The 26,449-nt window shown below is 33.7% G+C and overlaps 1 protein-coding gene across 2 annotated transcripts; it reads right to left on the reverse strand.

The window, feature by feature from the left end:
• Positions 1-964: 964 nt before the first annotated feature.
• Positions 965-25,767, reverse strand: LOC134258406 (probable tubulin polyglutamylase ttll-15). Of its 2 annotated transcripts, XM_062740944.1 has the most exons (17): positions 25,404-25,767; positions 23,565-23,705; positions 19,241-19,477; positions 18,424-18,579; positions 18,097-18,216; positions 17,110-17,185; positions 15,639-15,673; positions 15,298-15,332; positions 14,705-14,788; positions 14,531-14,615; positions 13,965-14,043; positions 13,713-13,821; positions 9,263-9,329; positions 8,659-8,786; positions 4,682-4,781; positions 4,033-4,146; positions 965-3,450 (listed from the first exon to the last, which is right to left on the reverse strand). In XM_062740944.1, the coding sequence occupies exons 2-17, from the start codon at positions 23,598-23,600 to the stop codon at positions 3,322-3,324; spliced, it is 1,590 nt and encodes a 529-aa protein (XP_062596928.1). In that variant the 5' UTR covers positions 23,601-23,705; positions 25,404-25,767; the 3' UTR covers positions 965-3,321. The 2 variants fall into 2 exon arrangements, with proteins under 2 accessions (XP_062596928.1, XP_062596927.1); XM_062740943.1 differs by lacking the exon at positions 15,298-15,332 and having other exon boundaries at positions 15,604-15,673.
• Between the last annotated feature and the right edge of the window lie 682 nt (positions 25,768-26,449).

Genomic DNA, 26,449 nt, shown 5'->3' on the forward strand with positions numbered 1-26,449 from the left:
GATTGACTAATGGTTTCATTCGTAGGTCAGAATTAACTACGACTGCATTGTGGCCCATTGGTATGTCAGTTTGACTGATGACTGCATTGTGGCCCACTTGTAGGTAATTTTTTTTTTAAAATGACTTCATTGTGGCCCATTGGTAAGCCAGATTAAGTCATGACAGTAATGTTGCCCATTTACATGTCCTATCAACTCAAACTGCATTGTGGCCCATTAGTAGATCAGATTAACATGACTGCATTGTGGCCTGTTGTAGATCAGATTTACTTGACTGCATTGTAACCTACTGGTATTTGAAGGTCAGAATGACTCATGACTGCATTATGGCCCATTTGTAGGTCAGATTGACAAATGATTGTATTATGACCCATTTGTAGCCTAAGGTCAGATTTATAGGCTTTAAAAAATATTTGCCTCAAAGTAAACATTGATACAATTTCATTTTGGAAGGAATTTACAGATTTCAAAAAAAATTAAATTAAAAGCTGCAACTTTCAAAGCACTATATTGCACTTAAAAACTGTTAATTTCTTTTTTATTTAACTTAACATGTCAAGTTGAGGGGTTAATGTACTGCCTAAAATCTAATTAAGATCATATAATACCGGTATATATTTTAAATACTCGGTATTGTTTCCCTCGATCTGAGGTAAGATTTTTTTAAAACTCAGTTTGTCCTGGATAGTAAGATCACTGGTTTGATGCCAAAAATAAAAGAAAAAAAGCCTTTCTGCAGAAAACATTTTATATTCATTTTTGAATATTGCACTGTATAAAATTGCACAATTCAAATTACTCTAATGTACCAATATATTGGCAATATATATATACCGGTAACCACATTAATTAAGCTGACATCTCTGAATTGGAAACTGAGCCTTATAAAATCATTTTGAATGAAAATTAAGGATGGTATACTTTTGTTTCTTAATAGCTTATCTTGCATCAGACAAGCTAAATTATGATATGTTTAAATAGATCAACTGTTCACGTGTCATATTTAACATATATACATGTACATGTATTTACAAAAACAAGCATATCAAAATTTAAAGTCCATTCCAGGCATTCTACCTATTAGTTCAAAACAATGTAAAAAAAAAAAATAAATGAGAACACACAGTTAAAAATCAGCATGGAAAGCAGCCCCAAATATATGTTATGTATATATTATCAAAATGGAATGAGAAAGTAGTTTTACAATGTAAATTAAAATAAAAAAAAGGTTTAATATATTGTAAGGTCATTTTTCCCTTTGGAAAATACGAGTTTGATCAGTAGATTTTGATGTACTATAGGTTTTGGTCTTGAAGGAACCATGCAATGATAAAAAATTTAATAAATGCAACTAAAGAATTATATGTATTGAAAATAATAGATCTGCCTGTGCCACACTGAGAATTCTGACATTAAATTTCATTCTCACTTTACCTTGTGCAATCCGACACCCTGTCTATTCCGACACAGAATTTGTCTCCCAGTGCCTGTCAGATTAAGCAAGGTTTCACTATACGTGTGTTGCAATTCAAAATGACATAATTTTATGACATGTAGTGCTTAGGCAATATACAGTTATTGATAGGGTATGAGGGCAACATATGATTTGTTGGACCTGAAGGTGAAAATGTTGCCCCAGTCCGCAGGCAAAGGGCAACATTTTCAACTTCAGGTTCAACAAATCATATATTGCCCGAATCCCAGTCTATAACTGTTTTGTTATACCCTTCAAGATTTAATCAATACACACTATATTATTAATTACTTTATAATTATGGAAAATTATGGCTTCATCAGTAAATATAAAACATTAGCTGAGAAAGAACAAAATCATATTTTTATTATATAACGAAAATTATTTATCACAAAACATAATCTTCCCTTCTTCCTTGCTAGTAGCAACAACTCTTGCAGTTCTTAACTTTGGCTATTTCCGTGTTGCCGATATTGAAGATGATTAATTACTTGTGATGTAGCAGTGACGTTGCGGTCTAACAATTCTTATGTTGGACCGGCAGCCCGGTCAACAGTGAAATTGTTAGACTGGTGTAATAAACATTTCTTTTGTTGGACTTTTTATTAGTAATAAATATATAGAAAGCTATTTATAAGGGTATAACAATGCCTTTTTATAAACATGCTACATACTATCATGTTTCATTCACACAGATAACACTGCACAGGTATGTGGATGTATATTCTGAGTTATATGTCAGTGGGTGTTAAAAATATTGAATATTCTATAACAAGTAAATGTTGTGGAATATGTTGGTACTGATCATGGATAAGTATATGGTACAATAAATCTCATTAATGAAGAACATAGTCATACAGTGCATTAAAAAAATCTCGTACAATATTCTAAATACAGCACAATATATTATAGTGCTTGCAGCACAATATAATTAAGTGCTTAGCAAAACACAGCATAATATATTTTAGTGCTTTAGCAAAATACAGCACATTCAATGTAATGTTGTGCTGTAGCAAAATACAGCACAATATAATGTAGTACTTTGGCAAAATACAGCAAAAGCTATCAAATAACATAATCTCACTTTTATAAAAATGAGTATATATCACAGCATATAGCATGAGAACCACTAGTTAATCAATGGTTAAACCATAACCAAGGACAAATAATTTTGTCTGGCCAAATAATAACTTTGCAATTCTTTAAAATAAACTCTTTATCGTCCATTTAAAAATATTCATAATTTTACACATCAAATGCTACTAAGGCCTTTTCCACTTCCATTTACTATATTCACAAATGCTTATTTTGAAAGAAAACTGATTTGCTAAGAACCATTTCAAAAAAGAGACGAAAACAAAAAAATTATCTACATGTAAATTATAATAAAACACATAAAATCTTACATTTCTATTACTGTAGATTCCTAATTATGCGCGAGGAATTAATTATCGCATAATTTTGTGAGAACCATTACTCTTGAAATAGAATTACTCGCTTTTATTTTTATGCTGCTGAAATCCATGCTATTTCTCTTGACCAACCATCTATTCACAAATTATTCTTTTCGCGATTTGACATTTAAAAGCCATTTCCCGATGATACCGGTAATTACTCACAAAAATAAATAAGAAATCTATAGTGTATTACAATATACTAGTATTTGCGAATAACCCTTCAGAAAACATATGATCTTTATTAATTTAAGAAGATGTATCATCTTGTTTATACAAAAACAAGAGATTGTCCCTTGATCAATTTCAATATATTCATAGTAGACAGTATTCCGGTGGTGTTTTGTTGTTTTTGTGGTTTATTCTCTCGTTCCAGATGATTGATTGTGTGATTTAACACCAAGCAGCATTCTGTCTACATTTACCAACAAACCACATGTACATCAACTTATTCTTCCTATTCAGATTCTGGTACTCTGGGTCATTAGTTGAGGGGGACCAGTCTAAAGCAAACTCCTCAGTCTGAAGAGAATAAAAACAGATCATATCAAAACTCTAGGAAACTGGATAAAAATCAATCAGAAACAGAAAAACATTGATACATGTAGAATACTTCTCAGACCAGTGAAAAATAAAAGGATTTAATATATATGCAGTATATTGCTTATTTTTGACCCAACAAGACATATTTTGAAAATTTCTTGAAATGTGCTGAATGGTATATATTGTATGAGAAATTTAAATTAACAAAACATAGTATACTGTCAAAGTAGGTTATTAACAGTTTTTGTTTTTATGACATCACAAACTCTTCGGATTTTGTATTATTTTTCAGAGAGGAAAAATGGACAAAATTTGCTCAATTTTTACTATAAAAATTATTGAGCTCAGGCCTGCTCCTGAACAATATTTAAATATTTCATTGATTTATCATTCTACACATTAAATCAAAATATTGAGCTGGAGCAGACCCGCGCTCAGTGACTTTAACATAAAATATTCCTTTCTTTTCCCACCATGATCCCATGAATGGGATTAAGATATGTGGCATTTTGTGCATAGCTGGTATCCATCAGATGTATGTTTCCCATTCAGAGAGCTTACCATTTTCTGTGGAAGGATACGGCCACAGCTTCCTTTGTTAATATGCTCTAGATAAGCCAGCTTCAGTGTTTTCTTCATTGTCAGAGTTAAACATTGGCTACACAACATACACATCTACAAAACAAACAGATTTTTTTAACAAACTTTTAACAAGATAATCTTGAGCCTCCGCTGACACGTCAGTTGAGAATGGTTTTTCTTGGGGTGTCAACTGTTACCCTCAAAAACTTACACTATTTATATAATATATGCTACCTGAGGATGCTTCCATACAAATATGTCAAATCATGGCACGATAGCTTAAGAAATGTCCACAGAATATGCCATGAATGTATAAAACTAGCTGCAATAATAGAGCCCTCAATACTGTAGACTGGGAAATAATCACAATGGTTTTAATTTCGCTTTGTTGGCGATTTATTATTTTTCCGCGAAAATAAACACATCGTTAATGCTATCATTAGCTATTAAAAATGTTAAAATGATTGTAAGAAATTTTCCTACAGCGTGAAATTAAAACCATTGCGATTGGAAATTTTTTAGAAATGGTGAAATTTTAACACTGTGGAATTAAAACGACTTACAGTATTAAAATAAAAAAACTTGAGAGGACTACCTCATTCCTACAGCTAGTGTAAAACTAACTTACCTCATTCCTACAGCTATGAAGACATGATTTCCTGAGGCACCACTCGGGGAACACAGAAATGTCTTTGTCAGAGACTCTCATATTGGCTTCATCCTCAGAACTGTTGTCGTCAAAAGACAAAATACACAGCTTTAAAATTCATTGAATTCCTATCCTTAAGTTAAGTGTTTTGAAGGATATGAAAGACCCAAATTCTAAATTTGCATGCCACACCATCTTAGCATGTTTTTTGTAAAAATATACTGTATAATATTTCTGGAAAAGAATTAGACTAAGTATAAGTGATGGTTTATCTTATATTTCAACCTTTTTATTATTTTTTTTTACAGGACTAGATTTTTAAAGGTCAAATTCAAAGGAAATAGATATGCTTGTAACTGATTTATGTTGTAAATAAAAGTTAAAAAGAGGGAATTACAATATTCGTTTAATTTTAAATCTCGTTGTTTTCTGTATTTACCTGTTTAAATATCACTAAAAATAACGTTCATTAATAGAGTTACTTCCCGTTTTTGTGACGTCATTCGAGACACTCGACGGAATCTAGTTATATAAGTATAGTACCGGTATATAACTACTCTTGATTATCTAAAAGAATGGTAAATTTTAGGGAACATAAATGTTGATATACCAGGGTTACGTTCTTTCAATTAAGAATAGCTAGGCTTTGTATGTTTGAGCCAATCAAGGAAAAGCCGGTAAGGGTGAAAGTGGAAATGAAAATCATACAAAGTTCTGACCAAGTATCATCGCAGAACCTAACGAATGTACACAACTGATATTTAATCGCTTTTACTCAATCACTTAATATTACCGCAGAGATGTTTACAAAAAATGATTTATGTATTGTTCCTTATTCATCATACATAGATGGGACCAAGACTTTCACTCGTGAAAAATTATAGAATTCTTTTCTTTACATTTCATGGCTGTTTGAACAGGGGATACATGTACACCGGATTTTTAAATGTAAATTATACTTTGGTAAACAATGAACAGATCAATAGAATTTACTGCATCATCGGATATAAATTTATCATCCGTGGGAATCCGAAGATCTTGCTTTCACACTAGTGCTTTGTTTTTTTTTTTTTGGGGGGGGGGGGGGTCCCCCTAACCACCCACCCTGGGTGTTTCGTACCCCAAGGATTCTTTGACATTTTAAGAATTAAGTATTTTTCTATGACATATCACAAAGGATTACAAATGAACAATCCAAGATTTAAGCTTAACCTAGCCTTTTACATGTATAAATATTCATACACTCTGATAATAAAACAGAACGTTCCGTTTCAGTATCAATTTTCCCCGTCCCCAAGCACCCATGATAACTATACGTATGTCTGGAATCTTAATGCGTAACAAGGAATTTTTATTTGTCCGCCCCTCTCGATCCTCCCGAAATGACATTTCTTTGTTTTGCCCCCAAATGGAAATTGCTTCCTACAGATATGCATTGCGTAAAATCTTTGTCATAAGGCGCTTTTATTTAAAAAAATATTTTAATATGTATTTCTTCATCCTTATTTAGTTTATACGCTCTTTTGGTAACTATGACAAGACGCCGGTCAAAGAGAAAAATACTGCAGAAAAACAAATGAAGTGGACAGTAAAATATGGAGGAACAATCACTTGTGTGCATGAACACTGAAGTTTTATTTTTTGATATTATAATAGAAAAAAGTGCAACTGCATGGAAGTAAATAAACGCATTCTTGAGAAAATATTATCTGAGACGGACATTATACTTAACATTTATATATCCTGACAAGAAATGAAATCACCAACTCTGTACAAGTATATTATCCGAGGAAAATAGCCTTACAGGCACGAACTATAGGTGAGGGGGGGGGGTGCTCCCTGACTTTTTCATATAAATATTTTTAAAATTTTAATTTAAAAAAAATTTTCATGAAAGGTTAGTAACAACCCCTTTCCCGTTTTGTCACAGTAAGGTCATTTTCCTGCATCTCATTATACTAGTATTTCTTATATATAAGAAAAAGACTACCCCCTTCCATTTTATTATTTTTTTGGGAGGGGGGGTGTCACATTTTTAATCAAGAATCTTTTTGGCTTGCCTATTACCCCCCCCCCCCCTTTTCATATTCAGTCTGCTTCCCTTGCTCACCATATGCTTAACATTTATTTAGTTTGTTTAAAAGAATATAACATTTATATACACGATAAAAACATACAGATAGTTTTTTCTCTATCATTTTCTACTCTACGTACATTCATTGTACATCTCTCTTATCGCAGATTTCTCGGATGGGTATATAACCGCCTCGGTAACCTTCCGTCTTGTGCACAGGCACCTGAAAAATGGTTGATGTACATCCACCACCCCCACCGAGATATTTTTGGACACGATAATCATTTCCTTGTCTATCTTTTCAAATAATAATTTCCTTGTCTATCGTACCAATACTTTGATATTTGATACGGTCCTGAGACCGTATTAACCGAGGTCCCGTGTCGCTGTAGGTGCTGGCACGAAAAAGATCCCTCCTTTCTCAATGACCCTAAGTGCCGAGCATAGGACAAAATTTTCAGCTTTCCGCCGGCAAATGATGGCGTCTTCATATGAGTGAAAAATAAATAAATAAATAGACTCAATAAATCGATATTTGATCATCTCCCGTTTTCTATCAAGTTTTAGAAATTGTTCTTTTACGGTTTATGAAAACTACAAGTACTTTTTATGGCTTTGACAGCATGCTAGAGGTAGTTTACGGCAAGATACATGTTCTTTTGACTTGGCGCCGCGTAATACATGTATGTAAATATACCGAGCACATACTGTAAAGGGACAATCTCTGTAACTTGACAAAAACGGAAAATATCAAAGTATTCATGGTATTGGTATGTAGACGAGGAATTCATGTACATATTGTTAAATTTTCAATAGGAGAGAGAGGGCAAAATCTCAGGTGCCTGTCATCTTGTCTAGTACAGTACTGTAACTAAAATAATTCAAATAAAAATTTTAAAACCTTTCCCTTCAAACAGTATTTGGGCTTTAAAACCTATAAACTGAGAAACTAAAATACGACTTAAATTTTGAAATAAATCCAAGAAATCTGTCAGACATTTTATATTCAATTAAACTGTAGGCTAAACCAGCAATTAAACTGTAGGCTAAACCAGCCATGTAGCATCATTTTTGAAAGGGGGCAGCCAGAGAAAAGTTTTAAAAGTTGACAAGCAACAAAAAAAAAGGGGGGGGGGGGGGGAGAATTGCCCAAACTCGAAATCCTAGTAAGCGTAATGTTTGTGAAAAAATAGGGAGGCCCCCTCTGCACCCCCTCCCCTGTGGCTACGTGCCTGTAAACTGATCTATGTAAAAATATTGGTCATATTTATAGCTTTGTATGTTTATTGGGCTCAAAACCATTTCTCTTAGACTCTCAGTTTAATATGAATACTAGTATTCTCCTCAATTTCAGGTTCGTAAACAATAAATAAATATACTCATATCTTGTCCTGAATTATTATTAAAGCTAGTTAAAAGCGCACATGACAGCATCTAGAGAACAATAATTTTCCAAACCCGTCAATATAGTATGCACTAGTCTTCCTATTTCACATTGTCTCTAATGACGTCATGCAACAAGGGAGATAAGCGATTTACAATAAATGATCCATTTGTCACTCAGGTAAGTTTAAACGACCTTTAATGATGGAAATTGGTGACAAAAAATTAAACAGACCTCAGAATGTTATTAATATTATTCCAGAGGCTGATAATAATGAATAATTATGAATTTTCACATAAATATTATATTTGACCTTTAAGAAAAGAAAATTATTGAAGATATCAAAGTATGAAAAAAGAAAACAAAATCTAAATAAACACACAATGAGATCTGCATAATTGTCAGATATCCACTCGTCTATCTATTCCAAAGTCAGAATAGAAAGTTACCCAGAAATTTGACCTCAATCTGAATTGTAATGGAATTTGAATGTCCTACCTTTTAAAGAAGTCATTTTTGACTGGTCTGGTGACTAAGACAACACTTAGTAAATTGAAGACCACCTTTTCATACAACTCAGCATTTTCACTGAAGTGTCCTGAAGATAGGTTAGGAGACATGTTCACCTGCAAATAAGACAACAAAAAGATAAACAGTACTGTAATAAAGCGAACAAATTGTTATAGAGAGAGCTAATACTGGTTTATTATGTCTAGTATTTTTATTTTCTCTTCTTTTACTGGGTGAAGAAAACACCTTGCTACGATATAGACATGAATTAACTTTATCTATGTTTGGCATGAATTTACTGGATACAGGAATAAATATACGATAAATGTATTAATTCTTTAATACAGATTACAGTCTATCATTTACTGTGAAATCACTAATTTTCGTGGAGGGTTAATTTTCGTTGATTTCAGGGCATGGAGAGGCGTACGAATTTATGACCAACACAATTTAAATTTCATGTGCATTTTACTAAACCTTCTCCAACCACGAAATCAAGTCCCCACAAACCAATATTTTTTCTCAAACCTTGAAAATTTGATCCCACGAAAATATGTGATTTTACAGTAAATGTTTATATAAAGCTACGTACCTCCATAAGATACACATTTAAATGTTCATCTAGGGCAAAGTCAAATCGAACCATTTCAAAGAAATTTCTACAAAACAGTAAAAGTACGAAATTATTACTTGTGCCATTTTATAGAGAATATACACGTGTATGTATTTTATAGACATTGTTTAACATAGTCCAGAAATTTCACAGAAATAAAACTAGATATACTGTAACCAAGCTAACAAAATAATACTCAACATAACAATTTGCCAAAAAGACCTTGTTTTAAAAAAAACCAGAAGTCTCTGTCGAGACTGAAGCCCTACTGGTTTGAACTTATAGCAAAGGAAGAGAAAGTACTTAAGCAGCTGGGATTTGAAACTTTATAAACAGCATTAAATAGAATAATGATCGTTGATAAAGTCTCTTTATGTTCTTAGTGTAGTCTACTTGTGTGCCAAGTTATACTGAAATCAGACCAAAACTGTAGGAGGAGTAGCATTTTGAAACAACTTTACAGACATTTCTATTTTTAGTAACCACGGCAACACCGTTCATCAAAATTAAAATTCGATACACAGAATTATGTATCTTAGTGTATTCTACTTGTGTGCCAAGTTATATTGAAATCAGACCAAACCTGTAGGAGGAGTAGCATTTTGAAACAATTTTACAGATATTTCTATTTTTAGTAACCACGACAACACCATTCATCGAAATCAAAAACCGATATACAGAATTATGTATCTTGGTGTATTCTACTTGTTTGCCAAGTTATACTGAAATCAGACCAAAACTGTAGGAGGAGTAGCATTTTGAAAGAATTTCACAGAAATTTCTATTTTTAGTAACCACGGCTACACCGTTCATCGAAATCAAAAACCATGCACAAAATTATGTATCTTAGTGTAGTCTACTTGTGTGCCAAGTTCTACTGAAATCAGACCAAAACTGTAGGAGGAGTAGCATTTTGAAACAATTTCACAAAAATTTCTATTTTTAATAACCACGGCAACACCGTTCATCGAAATCAAAAACCGATACAGAGAATTATGTATCTTAGTGTATTCTACTTGTTTGCCAACTTATACTGAAATCAGATCAAAACTGTAGGAGGAGTAGCATTTTGAAAGAATTTCACAGAAATTTCTATTTTTAATAACCACTGCAACACCGTTCATCGAAATCAAAAACCGATATACAGAATTATGTATCTAATTTTAGTCTACTTGTGTGCCAAGTTATACAGAAATCAGACCAAAATTGTAGGAGGAGTAGCATTTTGAAAGAATTTCACAGAAATTTCTATTTTTAGTAACCACGGCAACACCATTCATCGAAATCAAAAACCGATACACAGAATTATGTATCTTAGTGTAGTCTACTTGTGTGCCAAGTTATACTGAAATCAGACCAAAACTGTAGGAGGAGTAGCATTTTGAAAGAATTTCACAGAAATTTCTATTTTTAGTAACCACGGCAACACCGTTCATCGAAATCAAAAACCGATATACAGAATTATGTATCTTAGTGTAGTCTACTTGTGTGCCAAGTTATATTGAAATTAGACCAAAACTGTAGGAGGAGTAGCATTTTGAAAAATTGTTTACAGACAGACGGACAGACGGACAGACAGACAGACAGACGGACAGACGGACGGACGCCGGACGCATTACTATCGCATAAGCTCTTCTGGTCTCTGACCAGTAGAGCTAACAAACATATCCTCTATTCATAAGTAATCATTTAATTAAATATAGACATGTCATAAGACGTTTTTCCATCAATAATTATAGACCTGACATAAGTTTTACACTTTTTAACCATGACCTTTAATTTGCCACAATGAGCTTGGATCAATGTTATGACATCTTAGATTAGAAAACAACTTTTTGTACCAGGTATGAACTTCCAATGATACATCATATAAAGTTTAATACCGACAAGAAATTAATACTTTTTCTGCAAATGACTTTGAACTTGCAAGAATTTCCATCAGTCAAGGTTATGACATACCCTCAAGTCATATGAGCAAAATTTGTATCAAACATGTACTTTTATTGTTTACCCATTAAAGTTTTTTTTGTCAGTGACCTAGAACATGGAATGGCCTTGGTTCAAGGTCACGACATATTCTCAGGTCATAAATAATTTTTGTTCTAAGTATAACATTTATAACTCAGACATTTTTTTACTCTTTCTGCCAGTGGCCTTGAACTTGAACTACTACTCAAGATCAAGATACAGAAAAGGTTGGTATTAAACATGAGCTTCCAATCACTGACCACTACAAAGATATTGTATTAACCAGGTCCAGCACAATACCCCGATAAAGGTATATAGCTTGATAAAGCTATATAGCTTTATCAAGGTATTACAAATACCTTGATCAAGGTATTTTATGTATTGAAAATTCAAAAAAATTCTTAACAAGAGGCCCAGGGGCCACATCGCTCACCTGAGCAATTGGCTAGGAAAAAGCACATATCAGATTAGAACTGAAAGGGGGGGGGGGGGGGGGGGGGGGGGAGGGGCCTTGGATTTTAACCCCCCCAAGGGGTCATGATTTGAACAAACTAGAATCTACACTACCTGAGGATGATTCCCTATAAATATCACTAAGCATGGCTTTGAAGTACTTGAAAAGAAGATTTTAAAAGGTTTCCCTATATATTCCTATGTAAAACTTTTATCGGCCATTTGGCCCCACCCTACCCCGGGGGGTCATGATTGGAACAAACTTGAATCTACACTACCTGGGGATGATTCCACAGGAGTTTCATCTTTCCTGTCTCAATGGTTCTTGAGAAGAAGATTTTTCCTATATATTCCTATGTACAACTTTGATCGGCGATTTTGGTCCCACCCTACCCCAGGGGGTCATGATTTGAACTAACTTGAATCTACACTACCTGAGGATGATTCCACATGAATTTCATCTTTCCTGGCCCAATGGTTCTTGAGAAGAAGATTTTTAAAGATTTTTTTTTATATATTCCTATGTAAAACTTTGATTGGCCATTTTGGCCCCACCCTACCCCCAGGGGTCATGATTTGAACAAACTTGAATCTACACTACCTGAGGATGATTCCACTTGAGTTTCATTTTTCCTGGCCCAGTGGTTCTTGAGAAGAAGATTTTTAAAGATTTTTCCTATATATTCCTATGTTAAAATTTGATCGGCCATTTTGGCCCTACCCTACCACCAGGGGTCATGATTTGAACAAACTTGAATCTACACTACCTGAGGATGATTCCACCTGAGTTTCATCTTTCCTGGCCCAGTGGTTCTTGAGAAGAAGATTTTTAAAGATTTTTCCTATATATTCCTATGTAAATCTTTGATCGGCCATTTTGGCCCCACCCTACCCCCAGGGGTCATGATTTGAATAAACTTGAATCTAAACTATCTGAGGATGATTCCAAATGAGTTTCATCTTTCCTGGCCCAGTGGTTCTTGAGAAGAAGACTTTTTAAAAATGCCATTTATTTTTCTCTAATTCATAATTATCTCCCCTTGGAAAAGGGCGTGGCCCTTCATTTGAACAAACTTGAATCCAGTTTACCCAAGGATAGTTTGTAGCAAGTTTGGTTGAAATTGGCCCAGTGTTTCTTGAGAAGAAGATGAAAATGTGAAAAGTTTACAACAACGACGACAACGACAGACAACGGACATATTTTGATCAGAAAAGCTCACTTGAGCCTTTGGCTCAGGTGAGCTAAAAAATATTGAAAGTCGAGTTCTGAGTTGTTGTCAGTGTATCCACTTGTGCATGAAAAGCCCTCTGGTATGAAAAATACAGCATAAAAGAACGTCTCCTCGCACGACATGTTTTTATACTGATTTCTTTACGTTTGAGTACTCTAAATGCATGGGTGAATTTACTGACAACAACTCAGAACTCGACTTTCAATATTTAATTTTTTAAGAATTTTTTTGAATTTTCATTACATAAAATACCTTGATTAAGGTATTTCTAATACCTTGATAAAGCTATATAGCTTTATCAAGCTATATACCTTTATCGGGGTATTGTGCTGGACCTGTTAACAAGAATTCAATACTTTTTTCACACCACATGTGGTGTATAATGAATTCTACATTTAAGTTAAACCTGGACAAGAATTTTATACATTTTCTGCCAGTGACCTTGAACTTGTAGGAATTAATAACTGTAGGTCATGGTCTGGACACATCCTCTAGTGATGAATGATCTCTTTACTCTGTATGGGCTTCCAGTGATTCACTATAACAAGATAGAGCCTGTACAAGATTTACTTTGTACTTTTTCTGTCAGTTTTTTTGAACTCACATAAATGACCTTGGGTGAAGACCAACTTTTGGGTCATAATCAATCTCTGTACCAAGTTTGAACTTCCAATAATTCTCCATTACAAAGTTATAGCTGGTTAAGATTGCATGGGCAGACAGACAAGGCAATTCCTATATATCCCCCTTAGCTTCCCCAGATGTCATGCACTAACCTTGAAGATGAATATTTACTTGTAGCGGAAATGATGGCTGCCTCCTTCTGTAAATAAACTGTCTTAATGGCAGCCGAGATATTACTCCACAGCTTCTTAGCATTGTGACCTACAAAGTCAAAGTTATCTCCCTTACTGCATTCATTAAACAGAATGATTGTTCACGGGGATGGTTCCAGTAATTAAGGGATTTTATACAATTAATACACAAAAGTGTGCACTTTTCAATTTTATGAAGACAATTGTTCTAACCCTGACTTTCCAAATAAGCATCAAATGATTCCTTAAAGTTGAAATTTAATTCTCTGTACAACTTCTTCAGGGATGGAATCTACAGAGAAAATAAGTATTAATTAGAAAACTTTTTTCACAGATCAATTGTTTCCCCCTCAAGTATTTCACCATCCCACTTCCTATCTCTCTTGGAACAGACACATCATATTTATCCCTATTATCCACAACTATTTTTTCTTTTAACAAAGCTTAAACCCTTTTGTTCTTAAAGCCGTTGAAATTAAAGACACAACTAGTTTAATGAACCATAGGCCTATGGGCCACAATGCTCACCTGACTTACTAAGGTCCTGCAGTAGATATACATGTAAAATGTACAAGCAATTGAACTGTGGTATCTCCAATACTGTTATTTTTAATACAATGGATATGTCAAAGTAAAATGACAACAGACATATTTTGATCAGAAAATCCCACTTGAGCCCTGACTCAGGTGAGCTAAAATGTGCAACTTTTAGTTAGACTACACTACAGTAGTCAGGAGATGGTGGATTTTTATTTGAATACAAGTGATAAAGATTATACCTCCCAGACTGGGGTGTAGGCATCTCCCACCACATACTTATTGATGTCCCGGGCATCAAAAGGGTAGTAATCATGAGAACAGAACCTACAAATATAATCAGGAATTCTACACACTCTCCAGGAGCTATTAGTGTTAATAAGGTGTTCACTCACATTAATTAAAATTATACTGACCTGAATAAAGCCTCAGACTCTAGGATGTACACTCTCAGTGGATCTATGGATGTTAGTATGGTGTACACTCCAATGTCAAATTTCCTGTAATCAGTTTTAATTTATAAAATTACAAACTAGACAATCTGTCCAGAATGGACAAGTACTCCCTCAAAGTCTTTCAGAAAAGGTGGAAACAATGAAAACACTGACAGTCACTCAATGCATGTTATTTTTAGAAATTATGAACAATTTTTTTGAGTCACTTTTTCAACAGAGGACAAAAAATTTAATGGGATAAAAGTAAATATTTCAACACTTGTTTCATACACTCTTTTGTAACTCAATGGAAAAAAAATAAGAAATAATGCATCTGTTAGAAAAGAATGTGAACAACATCTGTATCTTACCTGCCATCAATAAGGAATGGTCGATCCACAAACATCTGAACGAAATTTAACTTGACATCAATAAGAAATGGTCAGTCCACAAACACCTGAACGAAATATTACCTGCCATCAATAAGAAATGGTCGGTCCACAAACACCTAAACAAAATCTTACCTGCCATCAATAAGAAATGGTCGGTCCACAAACACCTGAATGAAATCTTACCTGCCATCAATAAGAAATGGTCGGTCCACAAACACCTAAACAAAATCTTACCTGCCATCAATAAGAAATGGTCGGTCCACAAACACCTGAACGAAATCTTACCTGTCATCAATAAGAAATGGTCGGTCCACAAACACCTGAACGAAATCTTACCTGCCATCAATAAGAAATGGTCAGTCCACAAACACCTGAACTTAATTTTACCTGCCATCAATAAGAAAGTGTCGGTCCACAAACACCTTAACGAAATCTTACCTGCCATCAATAAGAAAGGGTCGGTCCACAAACACCTTAACGAAATCTTACCTGCCATCAATAAGAAAGGGTCGGTCCACAAACACCTGAACAAAGGAGCCTTCATCTGACAAATCCAGGTCTGTAAATAGACAAGAGAAGTTACTCGAGTCCTGTAAATAGACAAAGGAAGTTCCTTCGGTTCTGTAAATAGACAAGGTGAGTTATTCCAGTTCTGGAAATATACAAGAGAAGTTTCTTCTGTTCTTTAAATAGACAAAGGAAGTTACTCTGGTTCTGTAAATAGACAAGGGAAGTTACTCCATTCTGGAGATAGACAAAGGAAGTTACTCCATTCTGGAAATAGACAAAGGGAGTTACTTAAGTTCTGTAAATAGACAAGGGAAGTTACTTCAATTCTGTAAATAGACTAGGGGAGTAACTTCAGTTCTGGAAATAGGCAAAGGGAGTTACGTAAGTTCTGTAAATAGACAAGGGAAGTTACTCCAGTTCTGGAAATAGACAAGGGGAGTTACTTCAGTTCTGTAAACAGACAAGGGAAGTTACTCCAAGTCTATATATAGGGAAATAATTTTGGCTCTGAAAAAAGACAAGATCTTTGACCTTGATTCCCCTGGAGTACTATCCTTGTACATGGTTGATCTTGATTCCCCTGGAGTACTGACCTTGTATATGTTTGATCTTGATTCCCCTGGAGTACTGACCTTGTACATGTTTGACCTTGATTCCCCTGGAGTACTGACCTTGTACATGTTTGACTTTGATTCCCCTGGAGTACTGACATTGTACATGTTTCACCTTGATTCCCCTGGAGTACTGACCTTGTACATGTTTGATCTTGATTCCCCTGGAGTACTGACCTTGTACATGTTTGACCTTGATTCCCCTGGAGTACTGACCTTGTACATGTTTGACCTTGATTTCCCTGGAGTACTGACCTTGTACATGTTTGACCTTGATTCCCCTGGAGTACTGACCTTGTTCATGTTTGACTTGATTTCCCTGATTCCCCTGGAGTACTGACCTTGTACATGTTTGACCTAGATTCCCCTGGAGTACTGACCTTGTACATGTTTGACCTCGATTCCCATGGACTACTGACCTTGTACATGTTTGACCTCGATTCCCCTGGAGTACTGACCTTGTACATGTTTGACCTTGATTCCCCTGGAGTACTGACCTTGTACATGTTTGACCTTGATTCCCCTGGAGAACTGACCTTGTACATGTTTGACCCCTGGAGTACTGACCTTGTACATGTTTGATCTTGATTCCTCTGGAGTACTGACCTTGTACATGACCTTGATTCCCCTGGAGTACTGACCTTGTACATGTTTGACCTTGATTCCCCTGGAGTACTGACATTGTACATGTTTGACCTTGATTCCCCTGGAGTACTGACCTTGTATATGTTTGATCTTGATTCCCCTGGAGTACTGACCTTGTACAGGTTTGATCTTGATTCCCCTGGAGTACTGACCTTGTACTGTTTGACCTAGATTCCCCTGGAGTACTGACCTTGTACATGTTTGACCTCAATTCTCATGGACTACTGACCTTGTACATGTTTGATTTTGATTCCTCTGTGACTGTTTCTCTTCTGGACCCACAATGTTTCTGGGTGCTCCTCTGCCTGCAAACAAGCTTTCATGATAATTCGTTCAAAATGCAACAATAACTTATTAAACTGACAGTCTTCTCACAGGACACAGTTATAAAAGAGTCCATTGGCATTTGAATTACACACTGCATATCTGACTTGACTTTCACATATTGACCTTAAAAACTACACTTGTTCTTACATATTGTACATCTGACCTAATTAACTACATACTAACATATTGTATGTCTACTGACCTAATTAACTACACTCTGAATTACACTATACAGTTATTGACTTTTGATGAGGTCTACTCGTGACTATACAGACCTGGTCAGATATTGGTTGACAGAGGCCGAAGGCCGATGTTAACCAATACCTGACCAGGTGTGTATAGTCACAAGTAGACCGAATTCAAAAGTCAATAACAGTTTTATTAAATGATCAAGAATTTTACAACACTTTTGACACTTTCAATCTTGTCTCCATCAAATAAAAACACCCATAATATAATTGTCACAACTTATCTAATTAACAACTAGTAGTTAAAGATTGAAAACAATATTATTAAACAATAAATACTCAACCATTTACTTTCAAAAGCATTTAATCTCCTTGGTACTGGCGTCTGACATGTTTACATTCATACCGACACATGCTTTGAAACATGCAATCTGATTGGTCGAAAAAACCTGTAAGTAAATCTATGGTTGGTCAAGAGGGAAAACCCGAATAAACCTCATATGAGGTGAACTCACTCTGAGGTACATCTCAGGAAAAGGCGTCTCGACCAATCAGAGAGCACCAAAATTCCTGATCATTTAATAAATTGTATATCTGACTTAATTATGTACACTCTGACTTACTCATTGTATATCTGACCTAATTAATTATACCCTGACTTACTCATTGTATATCTTCTAATCATGTACACTCTGACTTACATATTGTAGAAATTTGTCCTTTTCCTTGGGAATCTTGAAGGCTCTGGGTATATAAGGATTGTTGGAGACAGCTAGACTGACTTTATTGGTAATGTATCCTGACCCTGGGAAATGATTTACCTGGGATCAGAAAATGTCATATAAAGTTAAAAAAAAATTCAAATCATACATAAACCATAAATGTACATGTATATATGTAAAGAAATAAACATCTGAAGAAATGCACAAAATGTCATCCTCTTTTTTGTTGACTTTCTGATGAAAATTTTTAAGCATAAAGTTTTTTTGATTGTTTCCTAGATTTTGAATGTTTTGGGGAAAACACACCTTCTGATGAGGCTTGAGATCTGAGATTTTTCTGGCCAACTGTTCAAACGGATATTCATGTGACCAGAGTACATCAAATTCAGATTCACCATCACCAGTAACATATCCTATCCTCTCAAATACTGCAAACACATGCTTCAAGTATCCGGACTCCAGCTGAAATACATAAAATACAACATATCCTATCCTCTCAAATACTGTAAACATGCAAACACATGCTTCATTTATCCAGACTTAAGATTTACTAAATTAGATAACAAACAATATCCTCTCAATTACTGTAAGCACATGCCAGGGATATTTTATCCAAAATCTATCCAAGATATTCAAAGTACAACAATTTCTATCTCCCTAAATACTGGAAACACAAGCTTAAAATGATCAAATCCAAAATCTAACTGAAATAATTAAGAGAAGACTATAGCTATGATTATTTTTGACAAACTATTGTACTAACTCTTTTGTGACAATGGAAATCCCCTTGTACCATTTTAAGCATTTGTTCGATGCACCTAGCTCTGCTGAAGAATAATATTCTAACAACTTCTAGTTTTCATTATTCAAAATGTTTTTTTTTTAACTTTTCTTTAAACACACCATATTAATGCAAGGTGGTACGTTTTGATTTAACTACAAATTTTTTTCCTTAATAAATTAAAAACCATTGACTTTTACTGATCAAAGGAGATAAATAATCTGATCAGTATTTAAGATTTTAATATTTTTGATTCCTTAGACCTGATACTGACCTAAATAAGACACCAATGCACAAAAACATTTTCCCCTGTTAAGTCACATGATATGTCACATGACCTACCTTTTTGCCCGCCACCCACACTACTGGCATCCTGACCGCATGTTTTCCTGTCCCTGCCTCCACCTGTGGCTGACTGACCTGTTGTAATGCCCCAGTTTCCCTCATTTTATGAAGCTCGTAGATATTCAGCAGAGTAAGAACTATCCCCAGTCCCAACACTACAATCACTAGTGAGAAGAAGCGACCGGGCTTCTTCATCTTAGGTTTGGGTTTTCCAAATGTTGGTAGAGAGCTGTCCTGGAAATCATGCAAGTTAATTAAATAATTTATAGAAAGAAAAACAAATTTAAGTTTAAAAACTTCGATTAACCTTAATTATACAAAAAAATTAACAATTATTTAAATTTGTCTCAGATCTAATTTTGACATACCGGTAAATATGATATAATTACAAATCACAATTTTTCGACGTACATATAAACCTAGTCAAATACACATTACAATGTCTGATCAAAATATTCATTGCACATGTCATATCTTTGAAAGTAAATTACATCATTTATTTATTAGTATGTTAATGATATTAACCTTGCGTCAAATCAAATAATAAAAGTGCATTTTAAAGGCTTAATACTTAATTATAAAATATGAATATAAAATTATGTACATCACAAAAAGATATTTTCATTTAAAGTGCATGATCAATTTACTTTACCAAATCTCAATACAATTAAACCTCCCAATTATAGTGATTCCTAAACTGTCTCACTCTGCCAGCAGATCAAAAAATCTATAAACCACATTAAGATTTTGATTAGATGTAAAGAAGTAATTAAAAAAGGCAATCGTTTGTAATTGACGGGAAATAGATACAACAAGGTCAGAAAAACAATAGCCAGCCAACTAGGAATACTTGAAGACATGTGTCAGTCTTGTTAACATTCTCTTCAATTCACGCTTCTTCAAAAGTTTGAGCCCTGTAAGCATGACAACAGGTCATATCTTATAACAATGTGGAACACGGTACATGTGCTACATAGGTTATGTTACCTTTCCTTAGCTTGTAAATAAAATAATAAAATTACATAAACAATCAACTTTAATGCATTTAAAATTGGCCCAGGGATGACAGATTTCATAAAATTTAATTACATTTGTCCAATAATTATCTCCATTAACCTATGATTTTTTTTTTGTAACAGATTTAAATTGATCTTTGTGTTATTGAAGCAAATCCATGCTTTCTTGTGTCCATCTCTTTGTATAAATCTCCTTAAATTTAGATCTTAATGTTCCATTAGCATGAGAATGAGCAACTCAAAGAAATAATTCCATTCGAATGTAAATTGCATAAAATCAGTAGGCTTATATTAAAACCACTGATCAGGAAAGAGACAAATAGTGAGAATGGTAATAGGTCGACATTTATGAAATATAGATAATTAATATTTAAAATATTTAAATAAATAATTTTTTAAAAATCAGAATAAAATAATAAATAATTAAAATATAATTACATTTATACTATTAATGTTAAATTAAGATATACATTCAGTGTATAGTTTTGGTGTTCTAATCAACATAATTATGTATATGAGAATTTTATTTCAGACCAAGTGATGACAAGTACACAATGAACACCACCTAATTATATAAACCGCTGCATTTCATTTCCGGAAATATGCATAGCATTTCCGACATTTTTTGTTTTCATTTCCGACATTTTTTGTTTTCATTTGCGACACAATTATTTTTTCATTTCCGGAATTTACCTGTGCGGCAATTGAATGTTTTCTTAGTAAAAGAAAATGGAATTTCAAAAGTATTTATACCAAAATTTTAATATTTAAAAAAAAAAAAAAACAAACAAAAATCAGCTTTACATATATGCATACATGTAGCACTAAGTCTAGGTAAAAGAGTTCAGTGAGCATAAAACTTTTTCACCACATTAATTAAATGTCATTGACAGCACCATACTTATGTCCAAGTCACTGATAGATTTACAAAATTGGATTTCAATGATTTATTTATGATTTATTCCTTAAAATTTGTCATAAGTAAAATGATCAAATCTGTTACTATAGGTTCTACATATGTATTTTGAAATGTCGGAAATGAAAACAAAAAAATGTCGGAAATGAAAACTAAAAAATGTCGGAAATGAAAAGTTGATAATTACCAAAAATTCCGGAAATGAAATGCAGCCATATAAACACAATCACAGACATTTATTGGTTTAGTGCACCTAAATAAATTCTGGGCACTGACCAAAGTACTGGAGGCAAAACATAAAGCTACAAGTTCTACATAGTTACTCAAGACATCCTATTCCTTAACTTTCTACCAGTTGGTGGTTTAGAAGAAAATTTTAACAAATTTTGTAAAATCAAATCTAAAAAAAAATCATAACCACTTCCACCTAAAAGATTGTGGACTTCATATAGAGCAAACTAAATACCCCCCCCCTTTTTTTTTTTTTACAAACCATGTTATATCTTATTTGAATAATACAGGTAATTAAATCAAATTTGGGTGATTAGTCCTAAGATCCCAACCTGTTATCTCATTGCATTATTAGTCCCCTACTTGTGAAACCAGAGGTGACTTTAGATTTCCTCTGCATCTATCTGTCCATCTGTCTGTCTCTCTGTCTGTTAGCCTGTCCCACTTTCCCAGGTCTATACAGGTAGTTCTTACCTGTAACTTGTTATCTGAGGTCTATACAGGTAGTTCTTACCTGTATCTTGTTACCTGAGGTCTATACAGGAGTTCCTACCTGTAACTTGTTATCTGAGGTCTATACAGGTAGTTCTTAACTGTTAACTTGTTTTCTGAGGTCTATACAGGTAGTTCTTACCTGTAACTTGTTATCTGAGGTCTATACAGGTAGTTCTTACCTGTAACTTGTTATCTAAGGTCTATACAGGTAGTTCTTACCTGTAACTTGTTATCTGAGGTCTATACAAATTAGTTTTTACCTGTATCTTGTTGTCTGAGGTCTATACAGGTAGTTCTTACCTGTAACTTGTTATCTGAGGTCTATACAGGTAGTTCTTACCTGTAACTTGTTATCTAAGGTCTATACAGGTAGTTCTTACCTGTAACTTGTTATCTGAGGTCTATACAAATTAGTTTTTACCTGTATCTTGTTGTCTGAGGTCTATACAGGTAGTTCTTACCTGTAACTTGTTGTCTGAGGTCTATACAGGTAGTTCTTACCTGTAACTTGATATATGAGGTCTATACAGGTAGTTCTTACCTGTAACTTGACATATGAGGTCTATACAGGTAGTTCTTACCTGTAACTTGTTATGAGGTCTATACAGGTAGTTCTTACCTGTAACTTGTTATCTAAGGTCTATACAGGTAGTTCTTACCTGTAACTTGTTGTCTGAGGTCTATACAGGTAGTTCTTAACTGTAATGTGTTATCTAAGGTCTATACAGATAGTTCTTACCTGTAACTTGTTATCTAAGGTCCATACAGGTAGTTCTTACCTGTAACTTGTTATCTAAGGTCTATACAGGTAGTTCTTACCTGTAACTTGTTATCTGAGGTCTATACAGGTAGTTCTTACCTGTAACTTGTTATCTAAGGTCTATACAAATTAGTTTTTACCTGTAACTTGTTATCTGAGGTCTATACAGGTAGTTCTTACCTGTAACTTGATATATGAGGTCTATACAGGTAGTTCTTACCTGTATCTTGTTAATCTAAGGTCTATACAGATAGTTCTTACCTGTAACTTGATATATGAGGTCTATACAGGTAGTTCTTACCTGTAGCTTGTAACCTGAGGTCTATACAGATAGTTCTTACCTGTAACTTGTTTTCTGAGGTCTATACAGGTAGTTCTTACCTGTAACTTGTTTACTAAGGTCTATACAGGTAGTTCTTACTTGTAACTTGTTATCTAAGGTCCATACAGGTAGTTCTTACCTGTAACTTGTTATCTGAGGTCTATGCAAATTAGTTTTTACCTGTATCTTGTTATCTGAGGTCTATACAGGTAGTTCTTACCTGTAACTTGTTGTCTAAGGTCTATACAGGTAGTTTTTACCTGTAACTTGTTATCTGAGGTCTATACAGATAGTTCTTACCTGTAACTTGTTATCTAAGGTCCATACAGGTAGTTCTTACCTGTAACTTGTTATCTGAGGTCTATACAAATTAGTTTTTACCTGTATCTTGTTATCTGAGGTCTATACAGGTAGTTCTTACCTGTAACCTGTTGTCTGAGGTCTATACAGGTAGTCCTTACCTGTAACTTGTTATCTAAGGTCCATACAGGTAGTTCTTACCTGTAACTTGATATATGAGGTCTATACAGGTAGTTCTTACCTGTAGCTTGTAACCTGAGGTCTATACAGGTAGTTCTTACCTGTAACTTGTGGTATGATGAGCCCAAGCTGTTCATGTTTCTCTCTGCTGTATAGTATTGGGGTAGATTTCTACTATATGGTCCAGCAAGGACAGCTGATGAACAGCTAACATTGGAGTTTATTTCAGACTACATCTTTACCTGTCAATATAAAGCTAATTAATGAAGTATCCCCCAACAACAGTTTAATTACAGAAACCTGTAATAAACTCAGTCCAATACAACATCTCAGATCAATAAAGTCTTAATCCTGGCTTCAACATTTATCAACTACCAACTAGATCTATATTAAATGGCTATGAATTAAGATTTTTAATATATTATTTTGTATTTACATCCACTGAATATTTTCTCCTTTATTTCAATAAAATGTCTTTCTTTGTTTGAAAACCCATCGCGTTAATCACTGATAACCTGCGTAAGCGGGTTATGTATCACTAAATGAACTACAGTCGGCATTTCGTTTCTTCAAAACTGAGCAAAATGTACACTGAATTTCAGTATAATTATGAAATTTGATCAGAAATGGCTGTTCCAAATTTAAGAAAAGTGAAGTCAAAACGTATAAAAAAAATGTTGATCATGAAACACAATAATTAATCTTTTGATAAAGATACTTTAAATTCTTTATGATTATCTGCAAAGCACAGGGGAAGGATAGAAATATAGAACATAAAATGTGATCTATGTGCCTGGCCAATATTCATGGTGGGGCATAAAAATCAGTGATTGCTTTATTCAGATGAAAGCAGTCCAGTCAATAACCTGTTAGTTTACTCAATGAAATTCATTTACATTCCAACCAGAAGTAAATATATAATATACATGGTAAACAACATGTAACTGCTTCCTTATTAACTATGGATTACAATGAAAATCTAACCAAGAAAATAAACAAGTATCTTAATCACTGTATTTCTATATAAAAGGACTGTACATTTAAAATTTATTCCACAAATAATAAATTCATTTCAAATGGTTTCTTCAAAACTGAGCAAAATGCAAATTTAAGAATAGTCAAGGTAAAAAAAAATACACTGAAGCTTATTTCAGTATAATTATGAAATTTGATTAAAAATATCATGAAATGTGATTTCTTTAAACTGAGCTGAGCACAAATTTAAGAAAAGTGAAGTCAAAGTCAAAGGGAAGGTAGAGGTAAAAAAAATGTTGATGCAGTTGAATAGCACTAATCAATAATATATCAGCAAATGTGACTTTTGATAAATGATATGCTTACATAGTAAATTCAGGTTTTAATTGATGCCTTTCCTCTGCCTGAATGCAAAGCAATGGAATATATTCTTTTAAAAAAGGGGCAGAAGATGGTCATGACAAATTTTAAAGTGATCTATGTGAAAACTTTACATTGAGAAATCAATAATTCATTTGGTGAAAGGGCATAAACTCATCTAATTATCAAAGTTCTTAAGTTCTTTATTCAGATGAAAGCATTCTTTCAGTCAATAACCTGTTAAAGTTTACTCAATGAAATTCATTTACATTTTACCACAAGGTCAATATATAATATAATGTGTAAACAACATGTAAACATGGCTTCTTATTAACTATGGATTACAATGAAAATGTAAAAATAGAATGTAATATAACATGTACTATTAATCACTGTATTTCCACTATATAAAAGGACTGTCTGATACATTTAAAATGTGTCATATATAAAATACAAATTGTACTAAAGGACTTCTAATCAAAAACTTTGTATTCTGTCAGATTACATGAACTTGAGACATTAAATGATTATCAGAACTAAAGATTTTAATCTGATGACAAGAACAAATAAAGGAACAATGACACAGAATCTGTCTCGTTAATTACCTGTGTTAATTATCTGAGGTTTGAGTCCCTGTCTTTATATTGAGGTTAAATAATGTCATCTCATACTGCTTGATTACTGAACTGCTCGCGGGATTACTTGATTATTGAATGGCCTGGTGGATACTTGTACAAGTACTGAATCCTGTTCTGATAAAGATAAATCAGTTTTATATCCTCAACACAGAATAACTATGTCAACATTGGTTTATAAGCTGTTTTCATATTCAGGTATGCTAAATTTCTATATAACTCTTTTAATCAATACCACTGAGTGACTTTTGACAACTTAATGATGCATATCTTAGGTAAATTACAGGTTTTAATTAATGCCTTTCCTCTGCCTAGTTTTCCTCTTAACAATGGAATATATTCTTTTAAAAAAAATATATTTTTTTTTTATACAACTGTATTTCAAATTTTAAAGAATGCATACATCTGTTTGGCACCAGAAAACTTTACATTGAGAAATCAATAATTCCATTTGGTGAAAGTATTGTATAAACTCATCTAATTATAACAAAGTTCTTAAGTTCTGGTGCTAAATTCTGTTTACTAGAAGCTGATCATTCTTTCATGTTGTTGGGTCATGTTAAAGTTCTAGGTCAAGTGGAATATGTCAATCAGATTTTACCACAAGGTCATTATATGAGGCATTCATTAATGTGTCCGACAGGTAAACATGTAAACATGGCTTCATTAACCTATCACTTCTGTCAATCACATGTAAAAATAGAATGTAATATATGCATGTACTATTCAGGGATAGATCTAAGAATTTCCACTGGGGAGGAGGTGGAAAATTTGTCTGATGCAGGGGCCCAGTATGTGTAGAGTGGGGAATGTGTACTATATAAAATACAAATTGTACTACAAGGACTTCACTAATCACAATTATTCTCATCTGTGTTACTGGACACTGGAACAAAAAGGAATGAATATTTTTACTGCAACTACTTAATTAAATGTATTTACAAGTCTTGGTTCTCGATATGAAATTCTAAGATCAAAGCAATAGACAGGTGTACATAGTACATGCATCCAAAGAC

Source organism: Saccostrea cucullata, unplaced genomic scaffold (assembly GCF_032062105.1).
Source record: "Saccostrea cucullata isolate Sc308-1 unplaced genomic scaffold, CSIRO_AGI_Scuc_v1 ctg4, whole genome shotgun sequence".
Classification (NCBI taxonomy): Eukaryota; Metazoa; Mollusca; class Bivalvia; order Ostreida; family Ostreidae; genus Saccostrea; species Saccostrea cuccullata.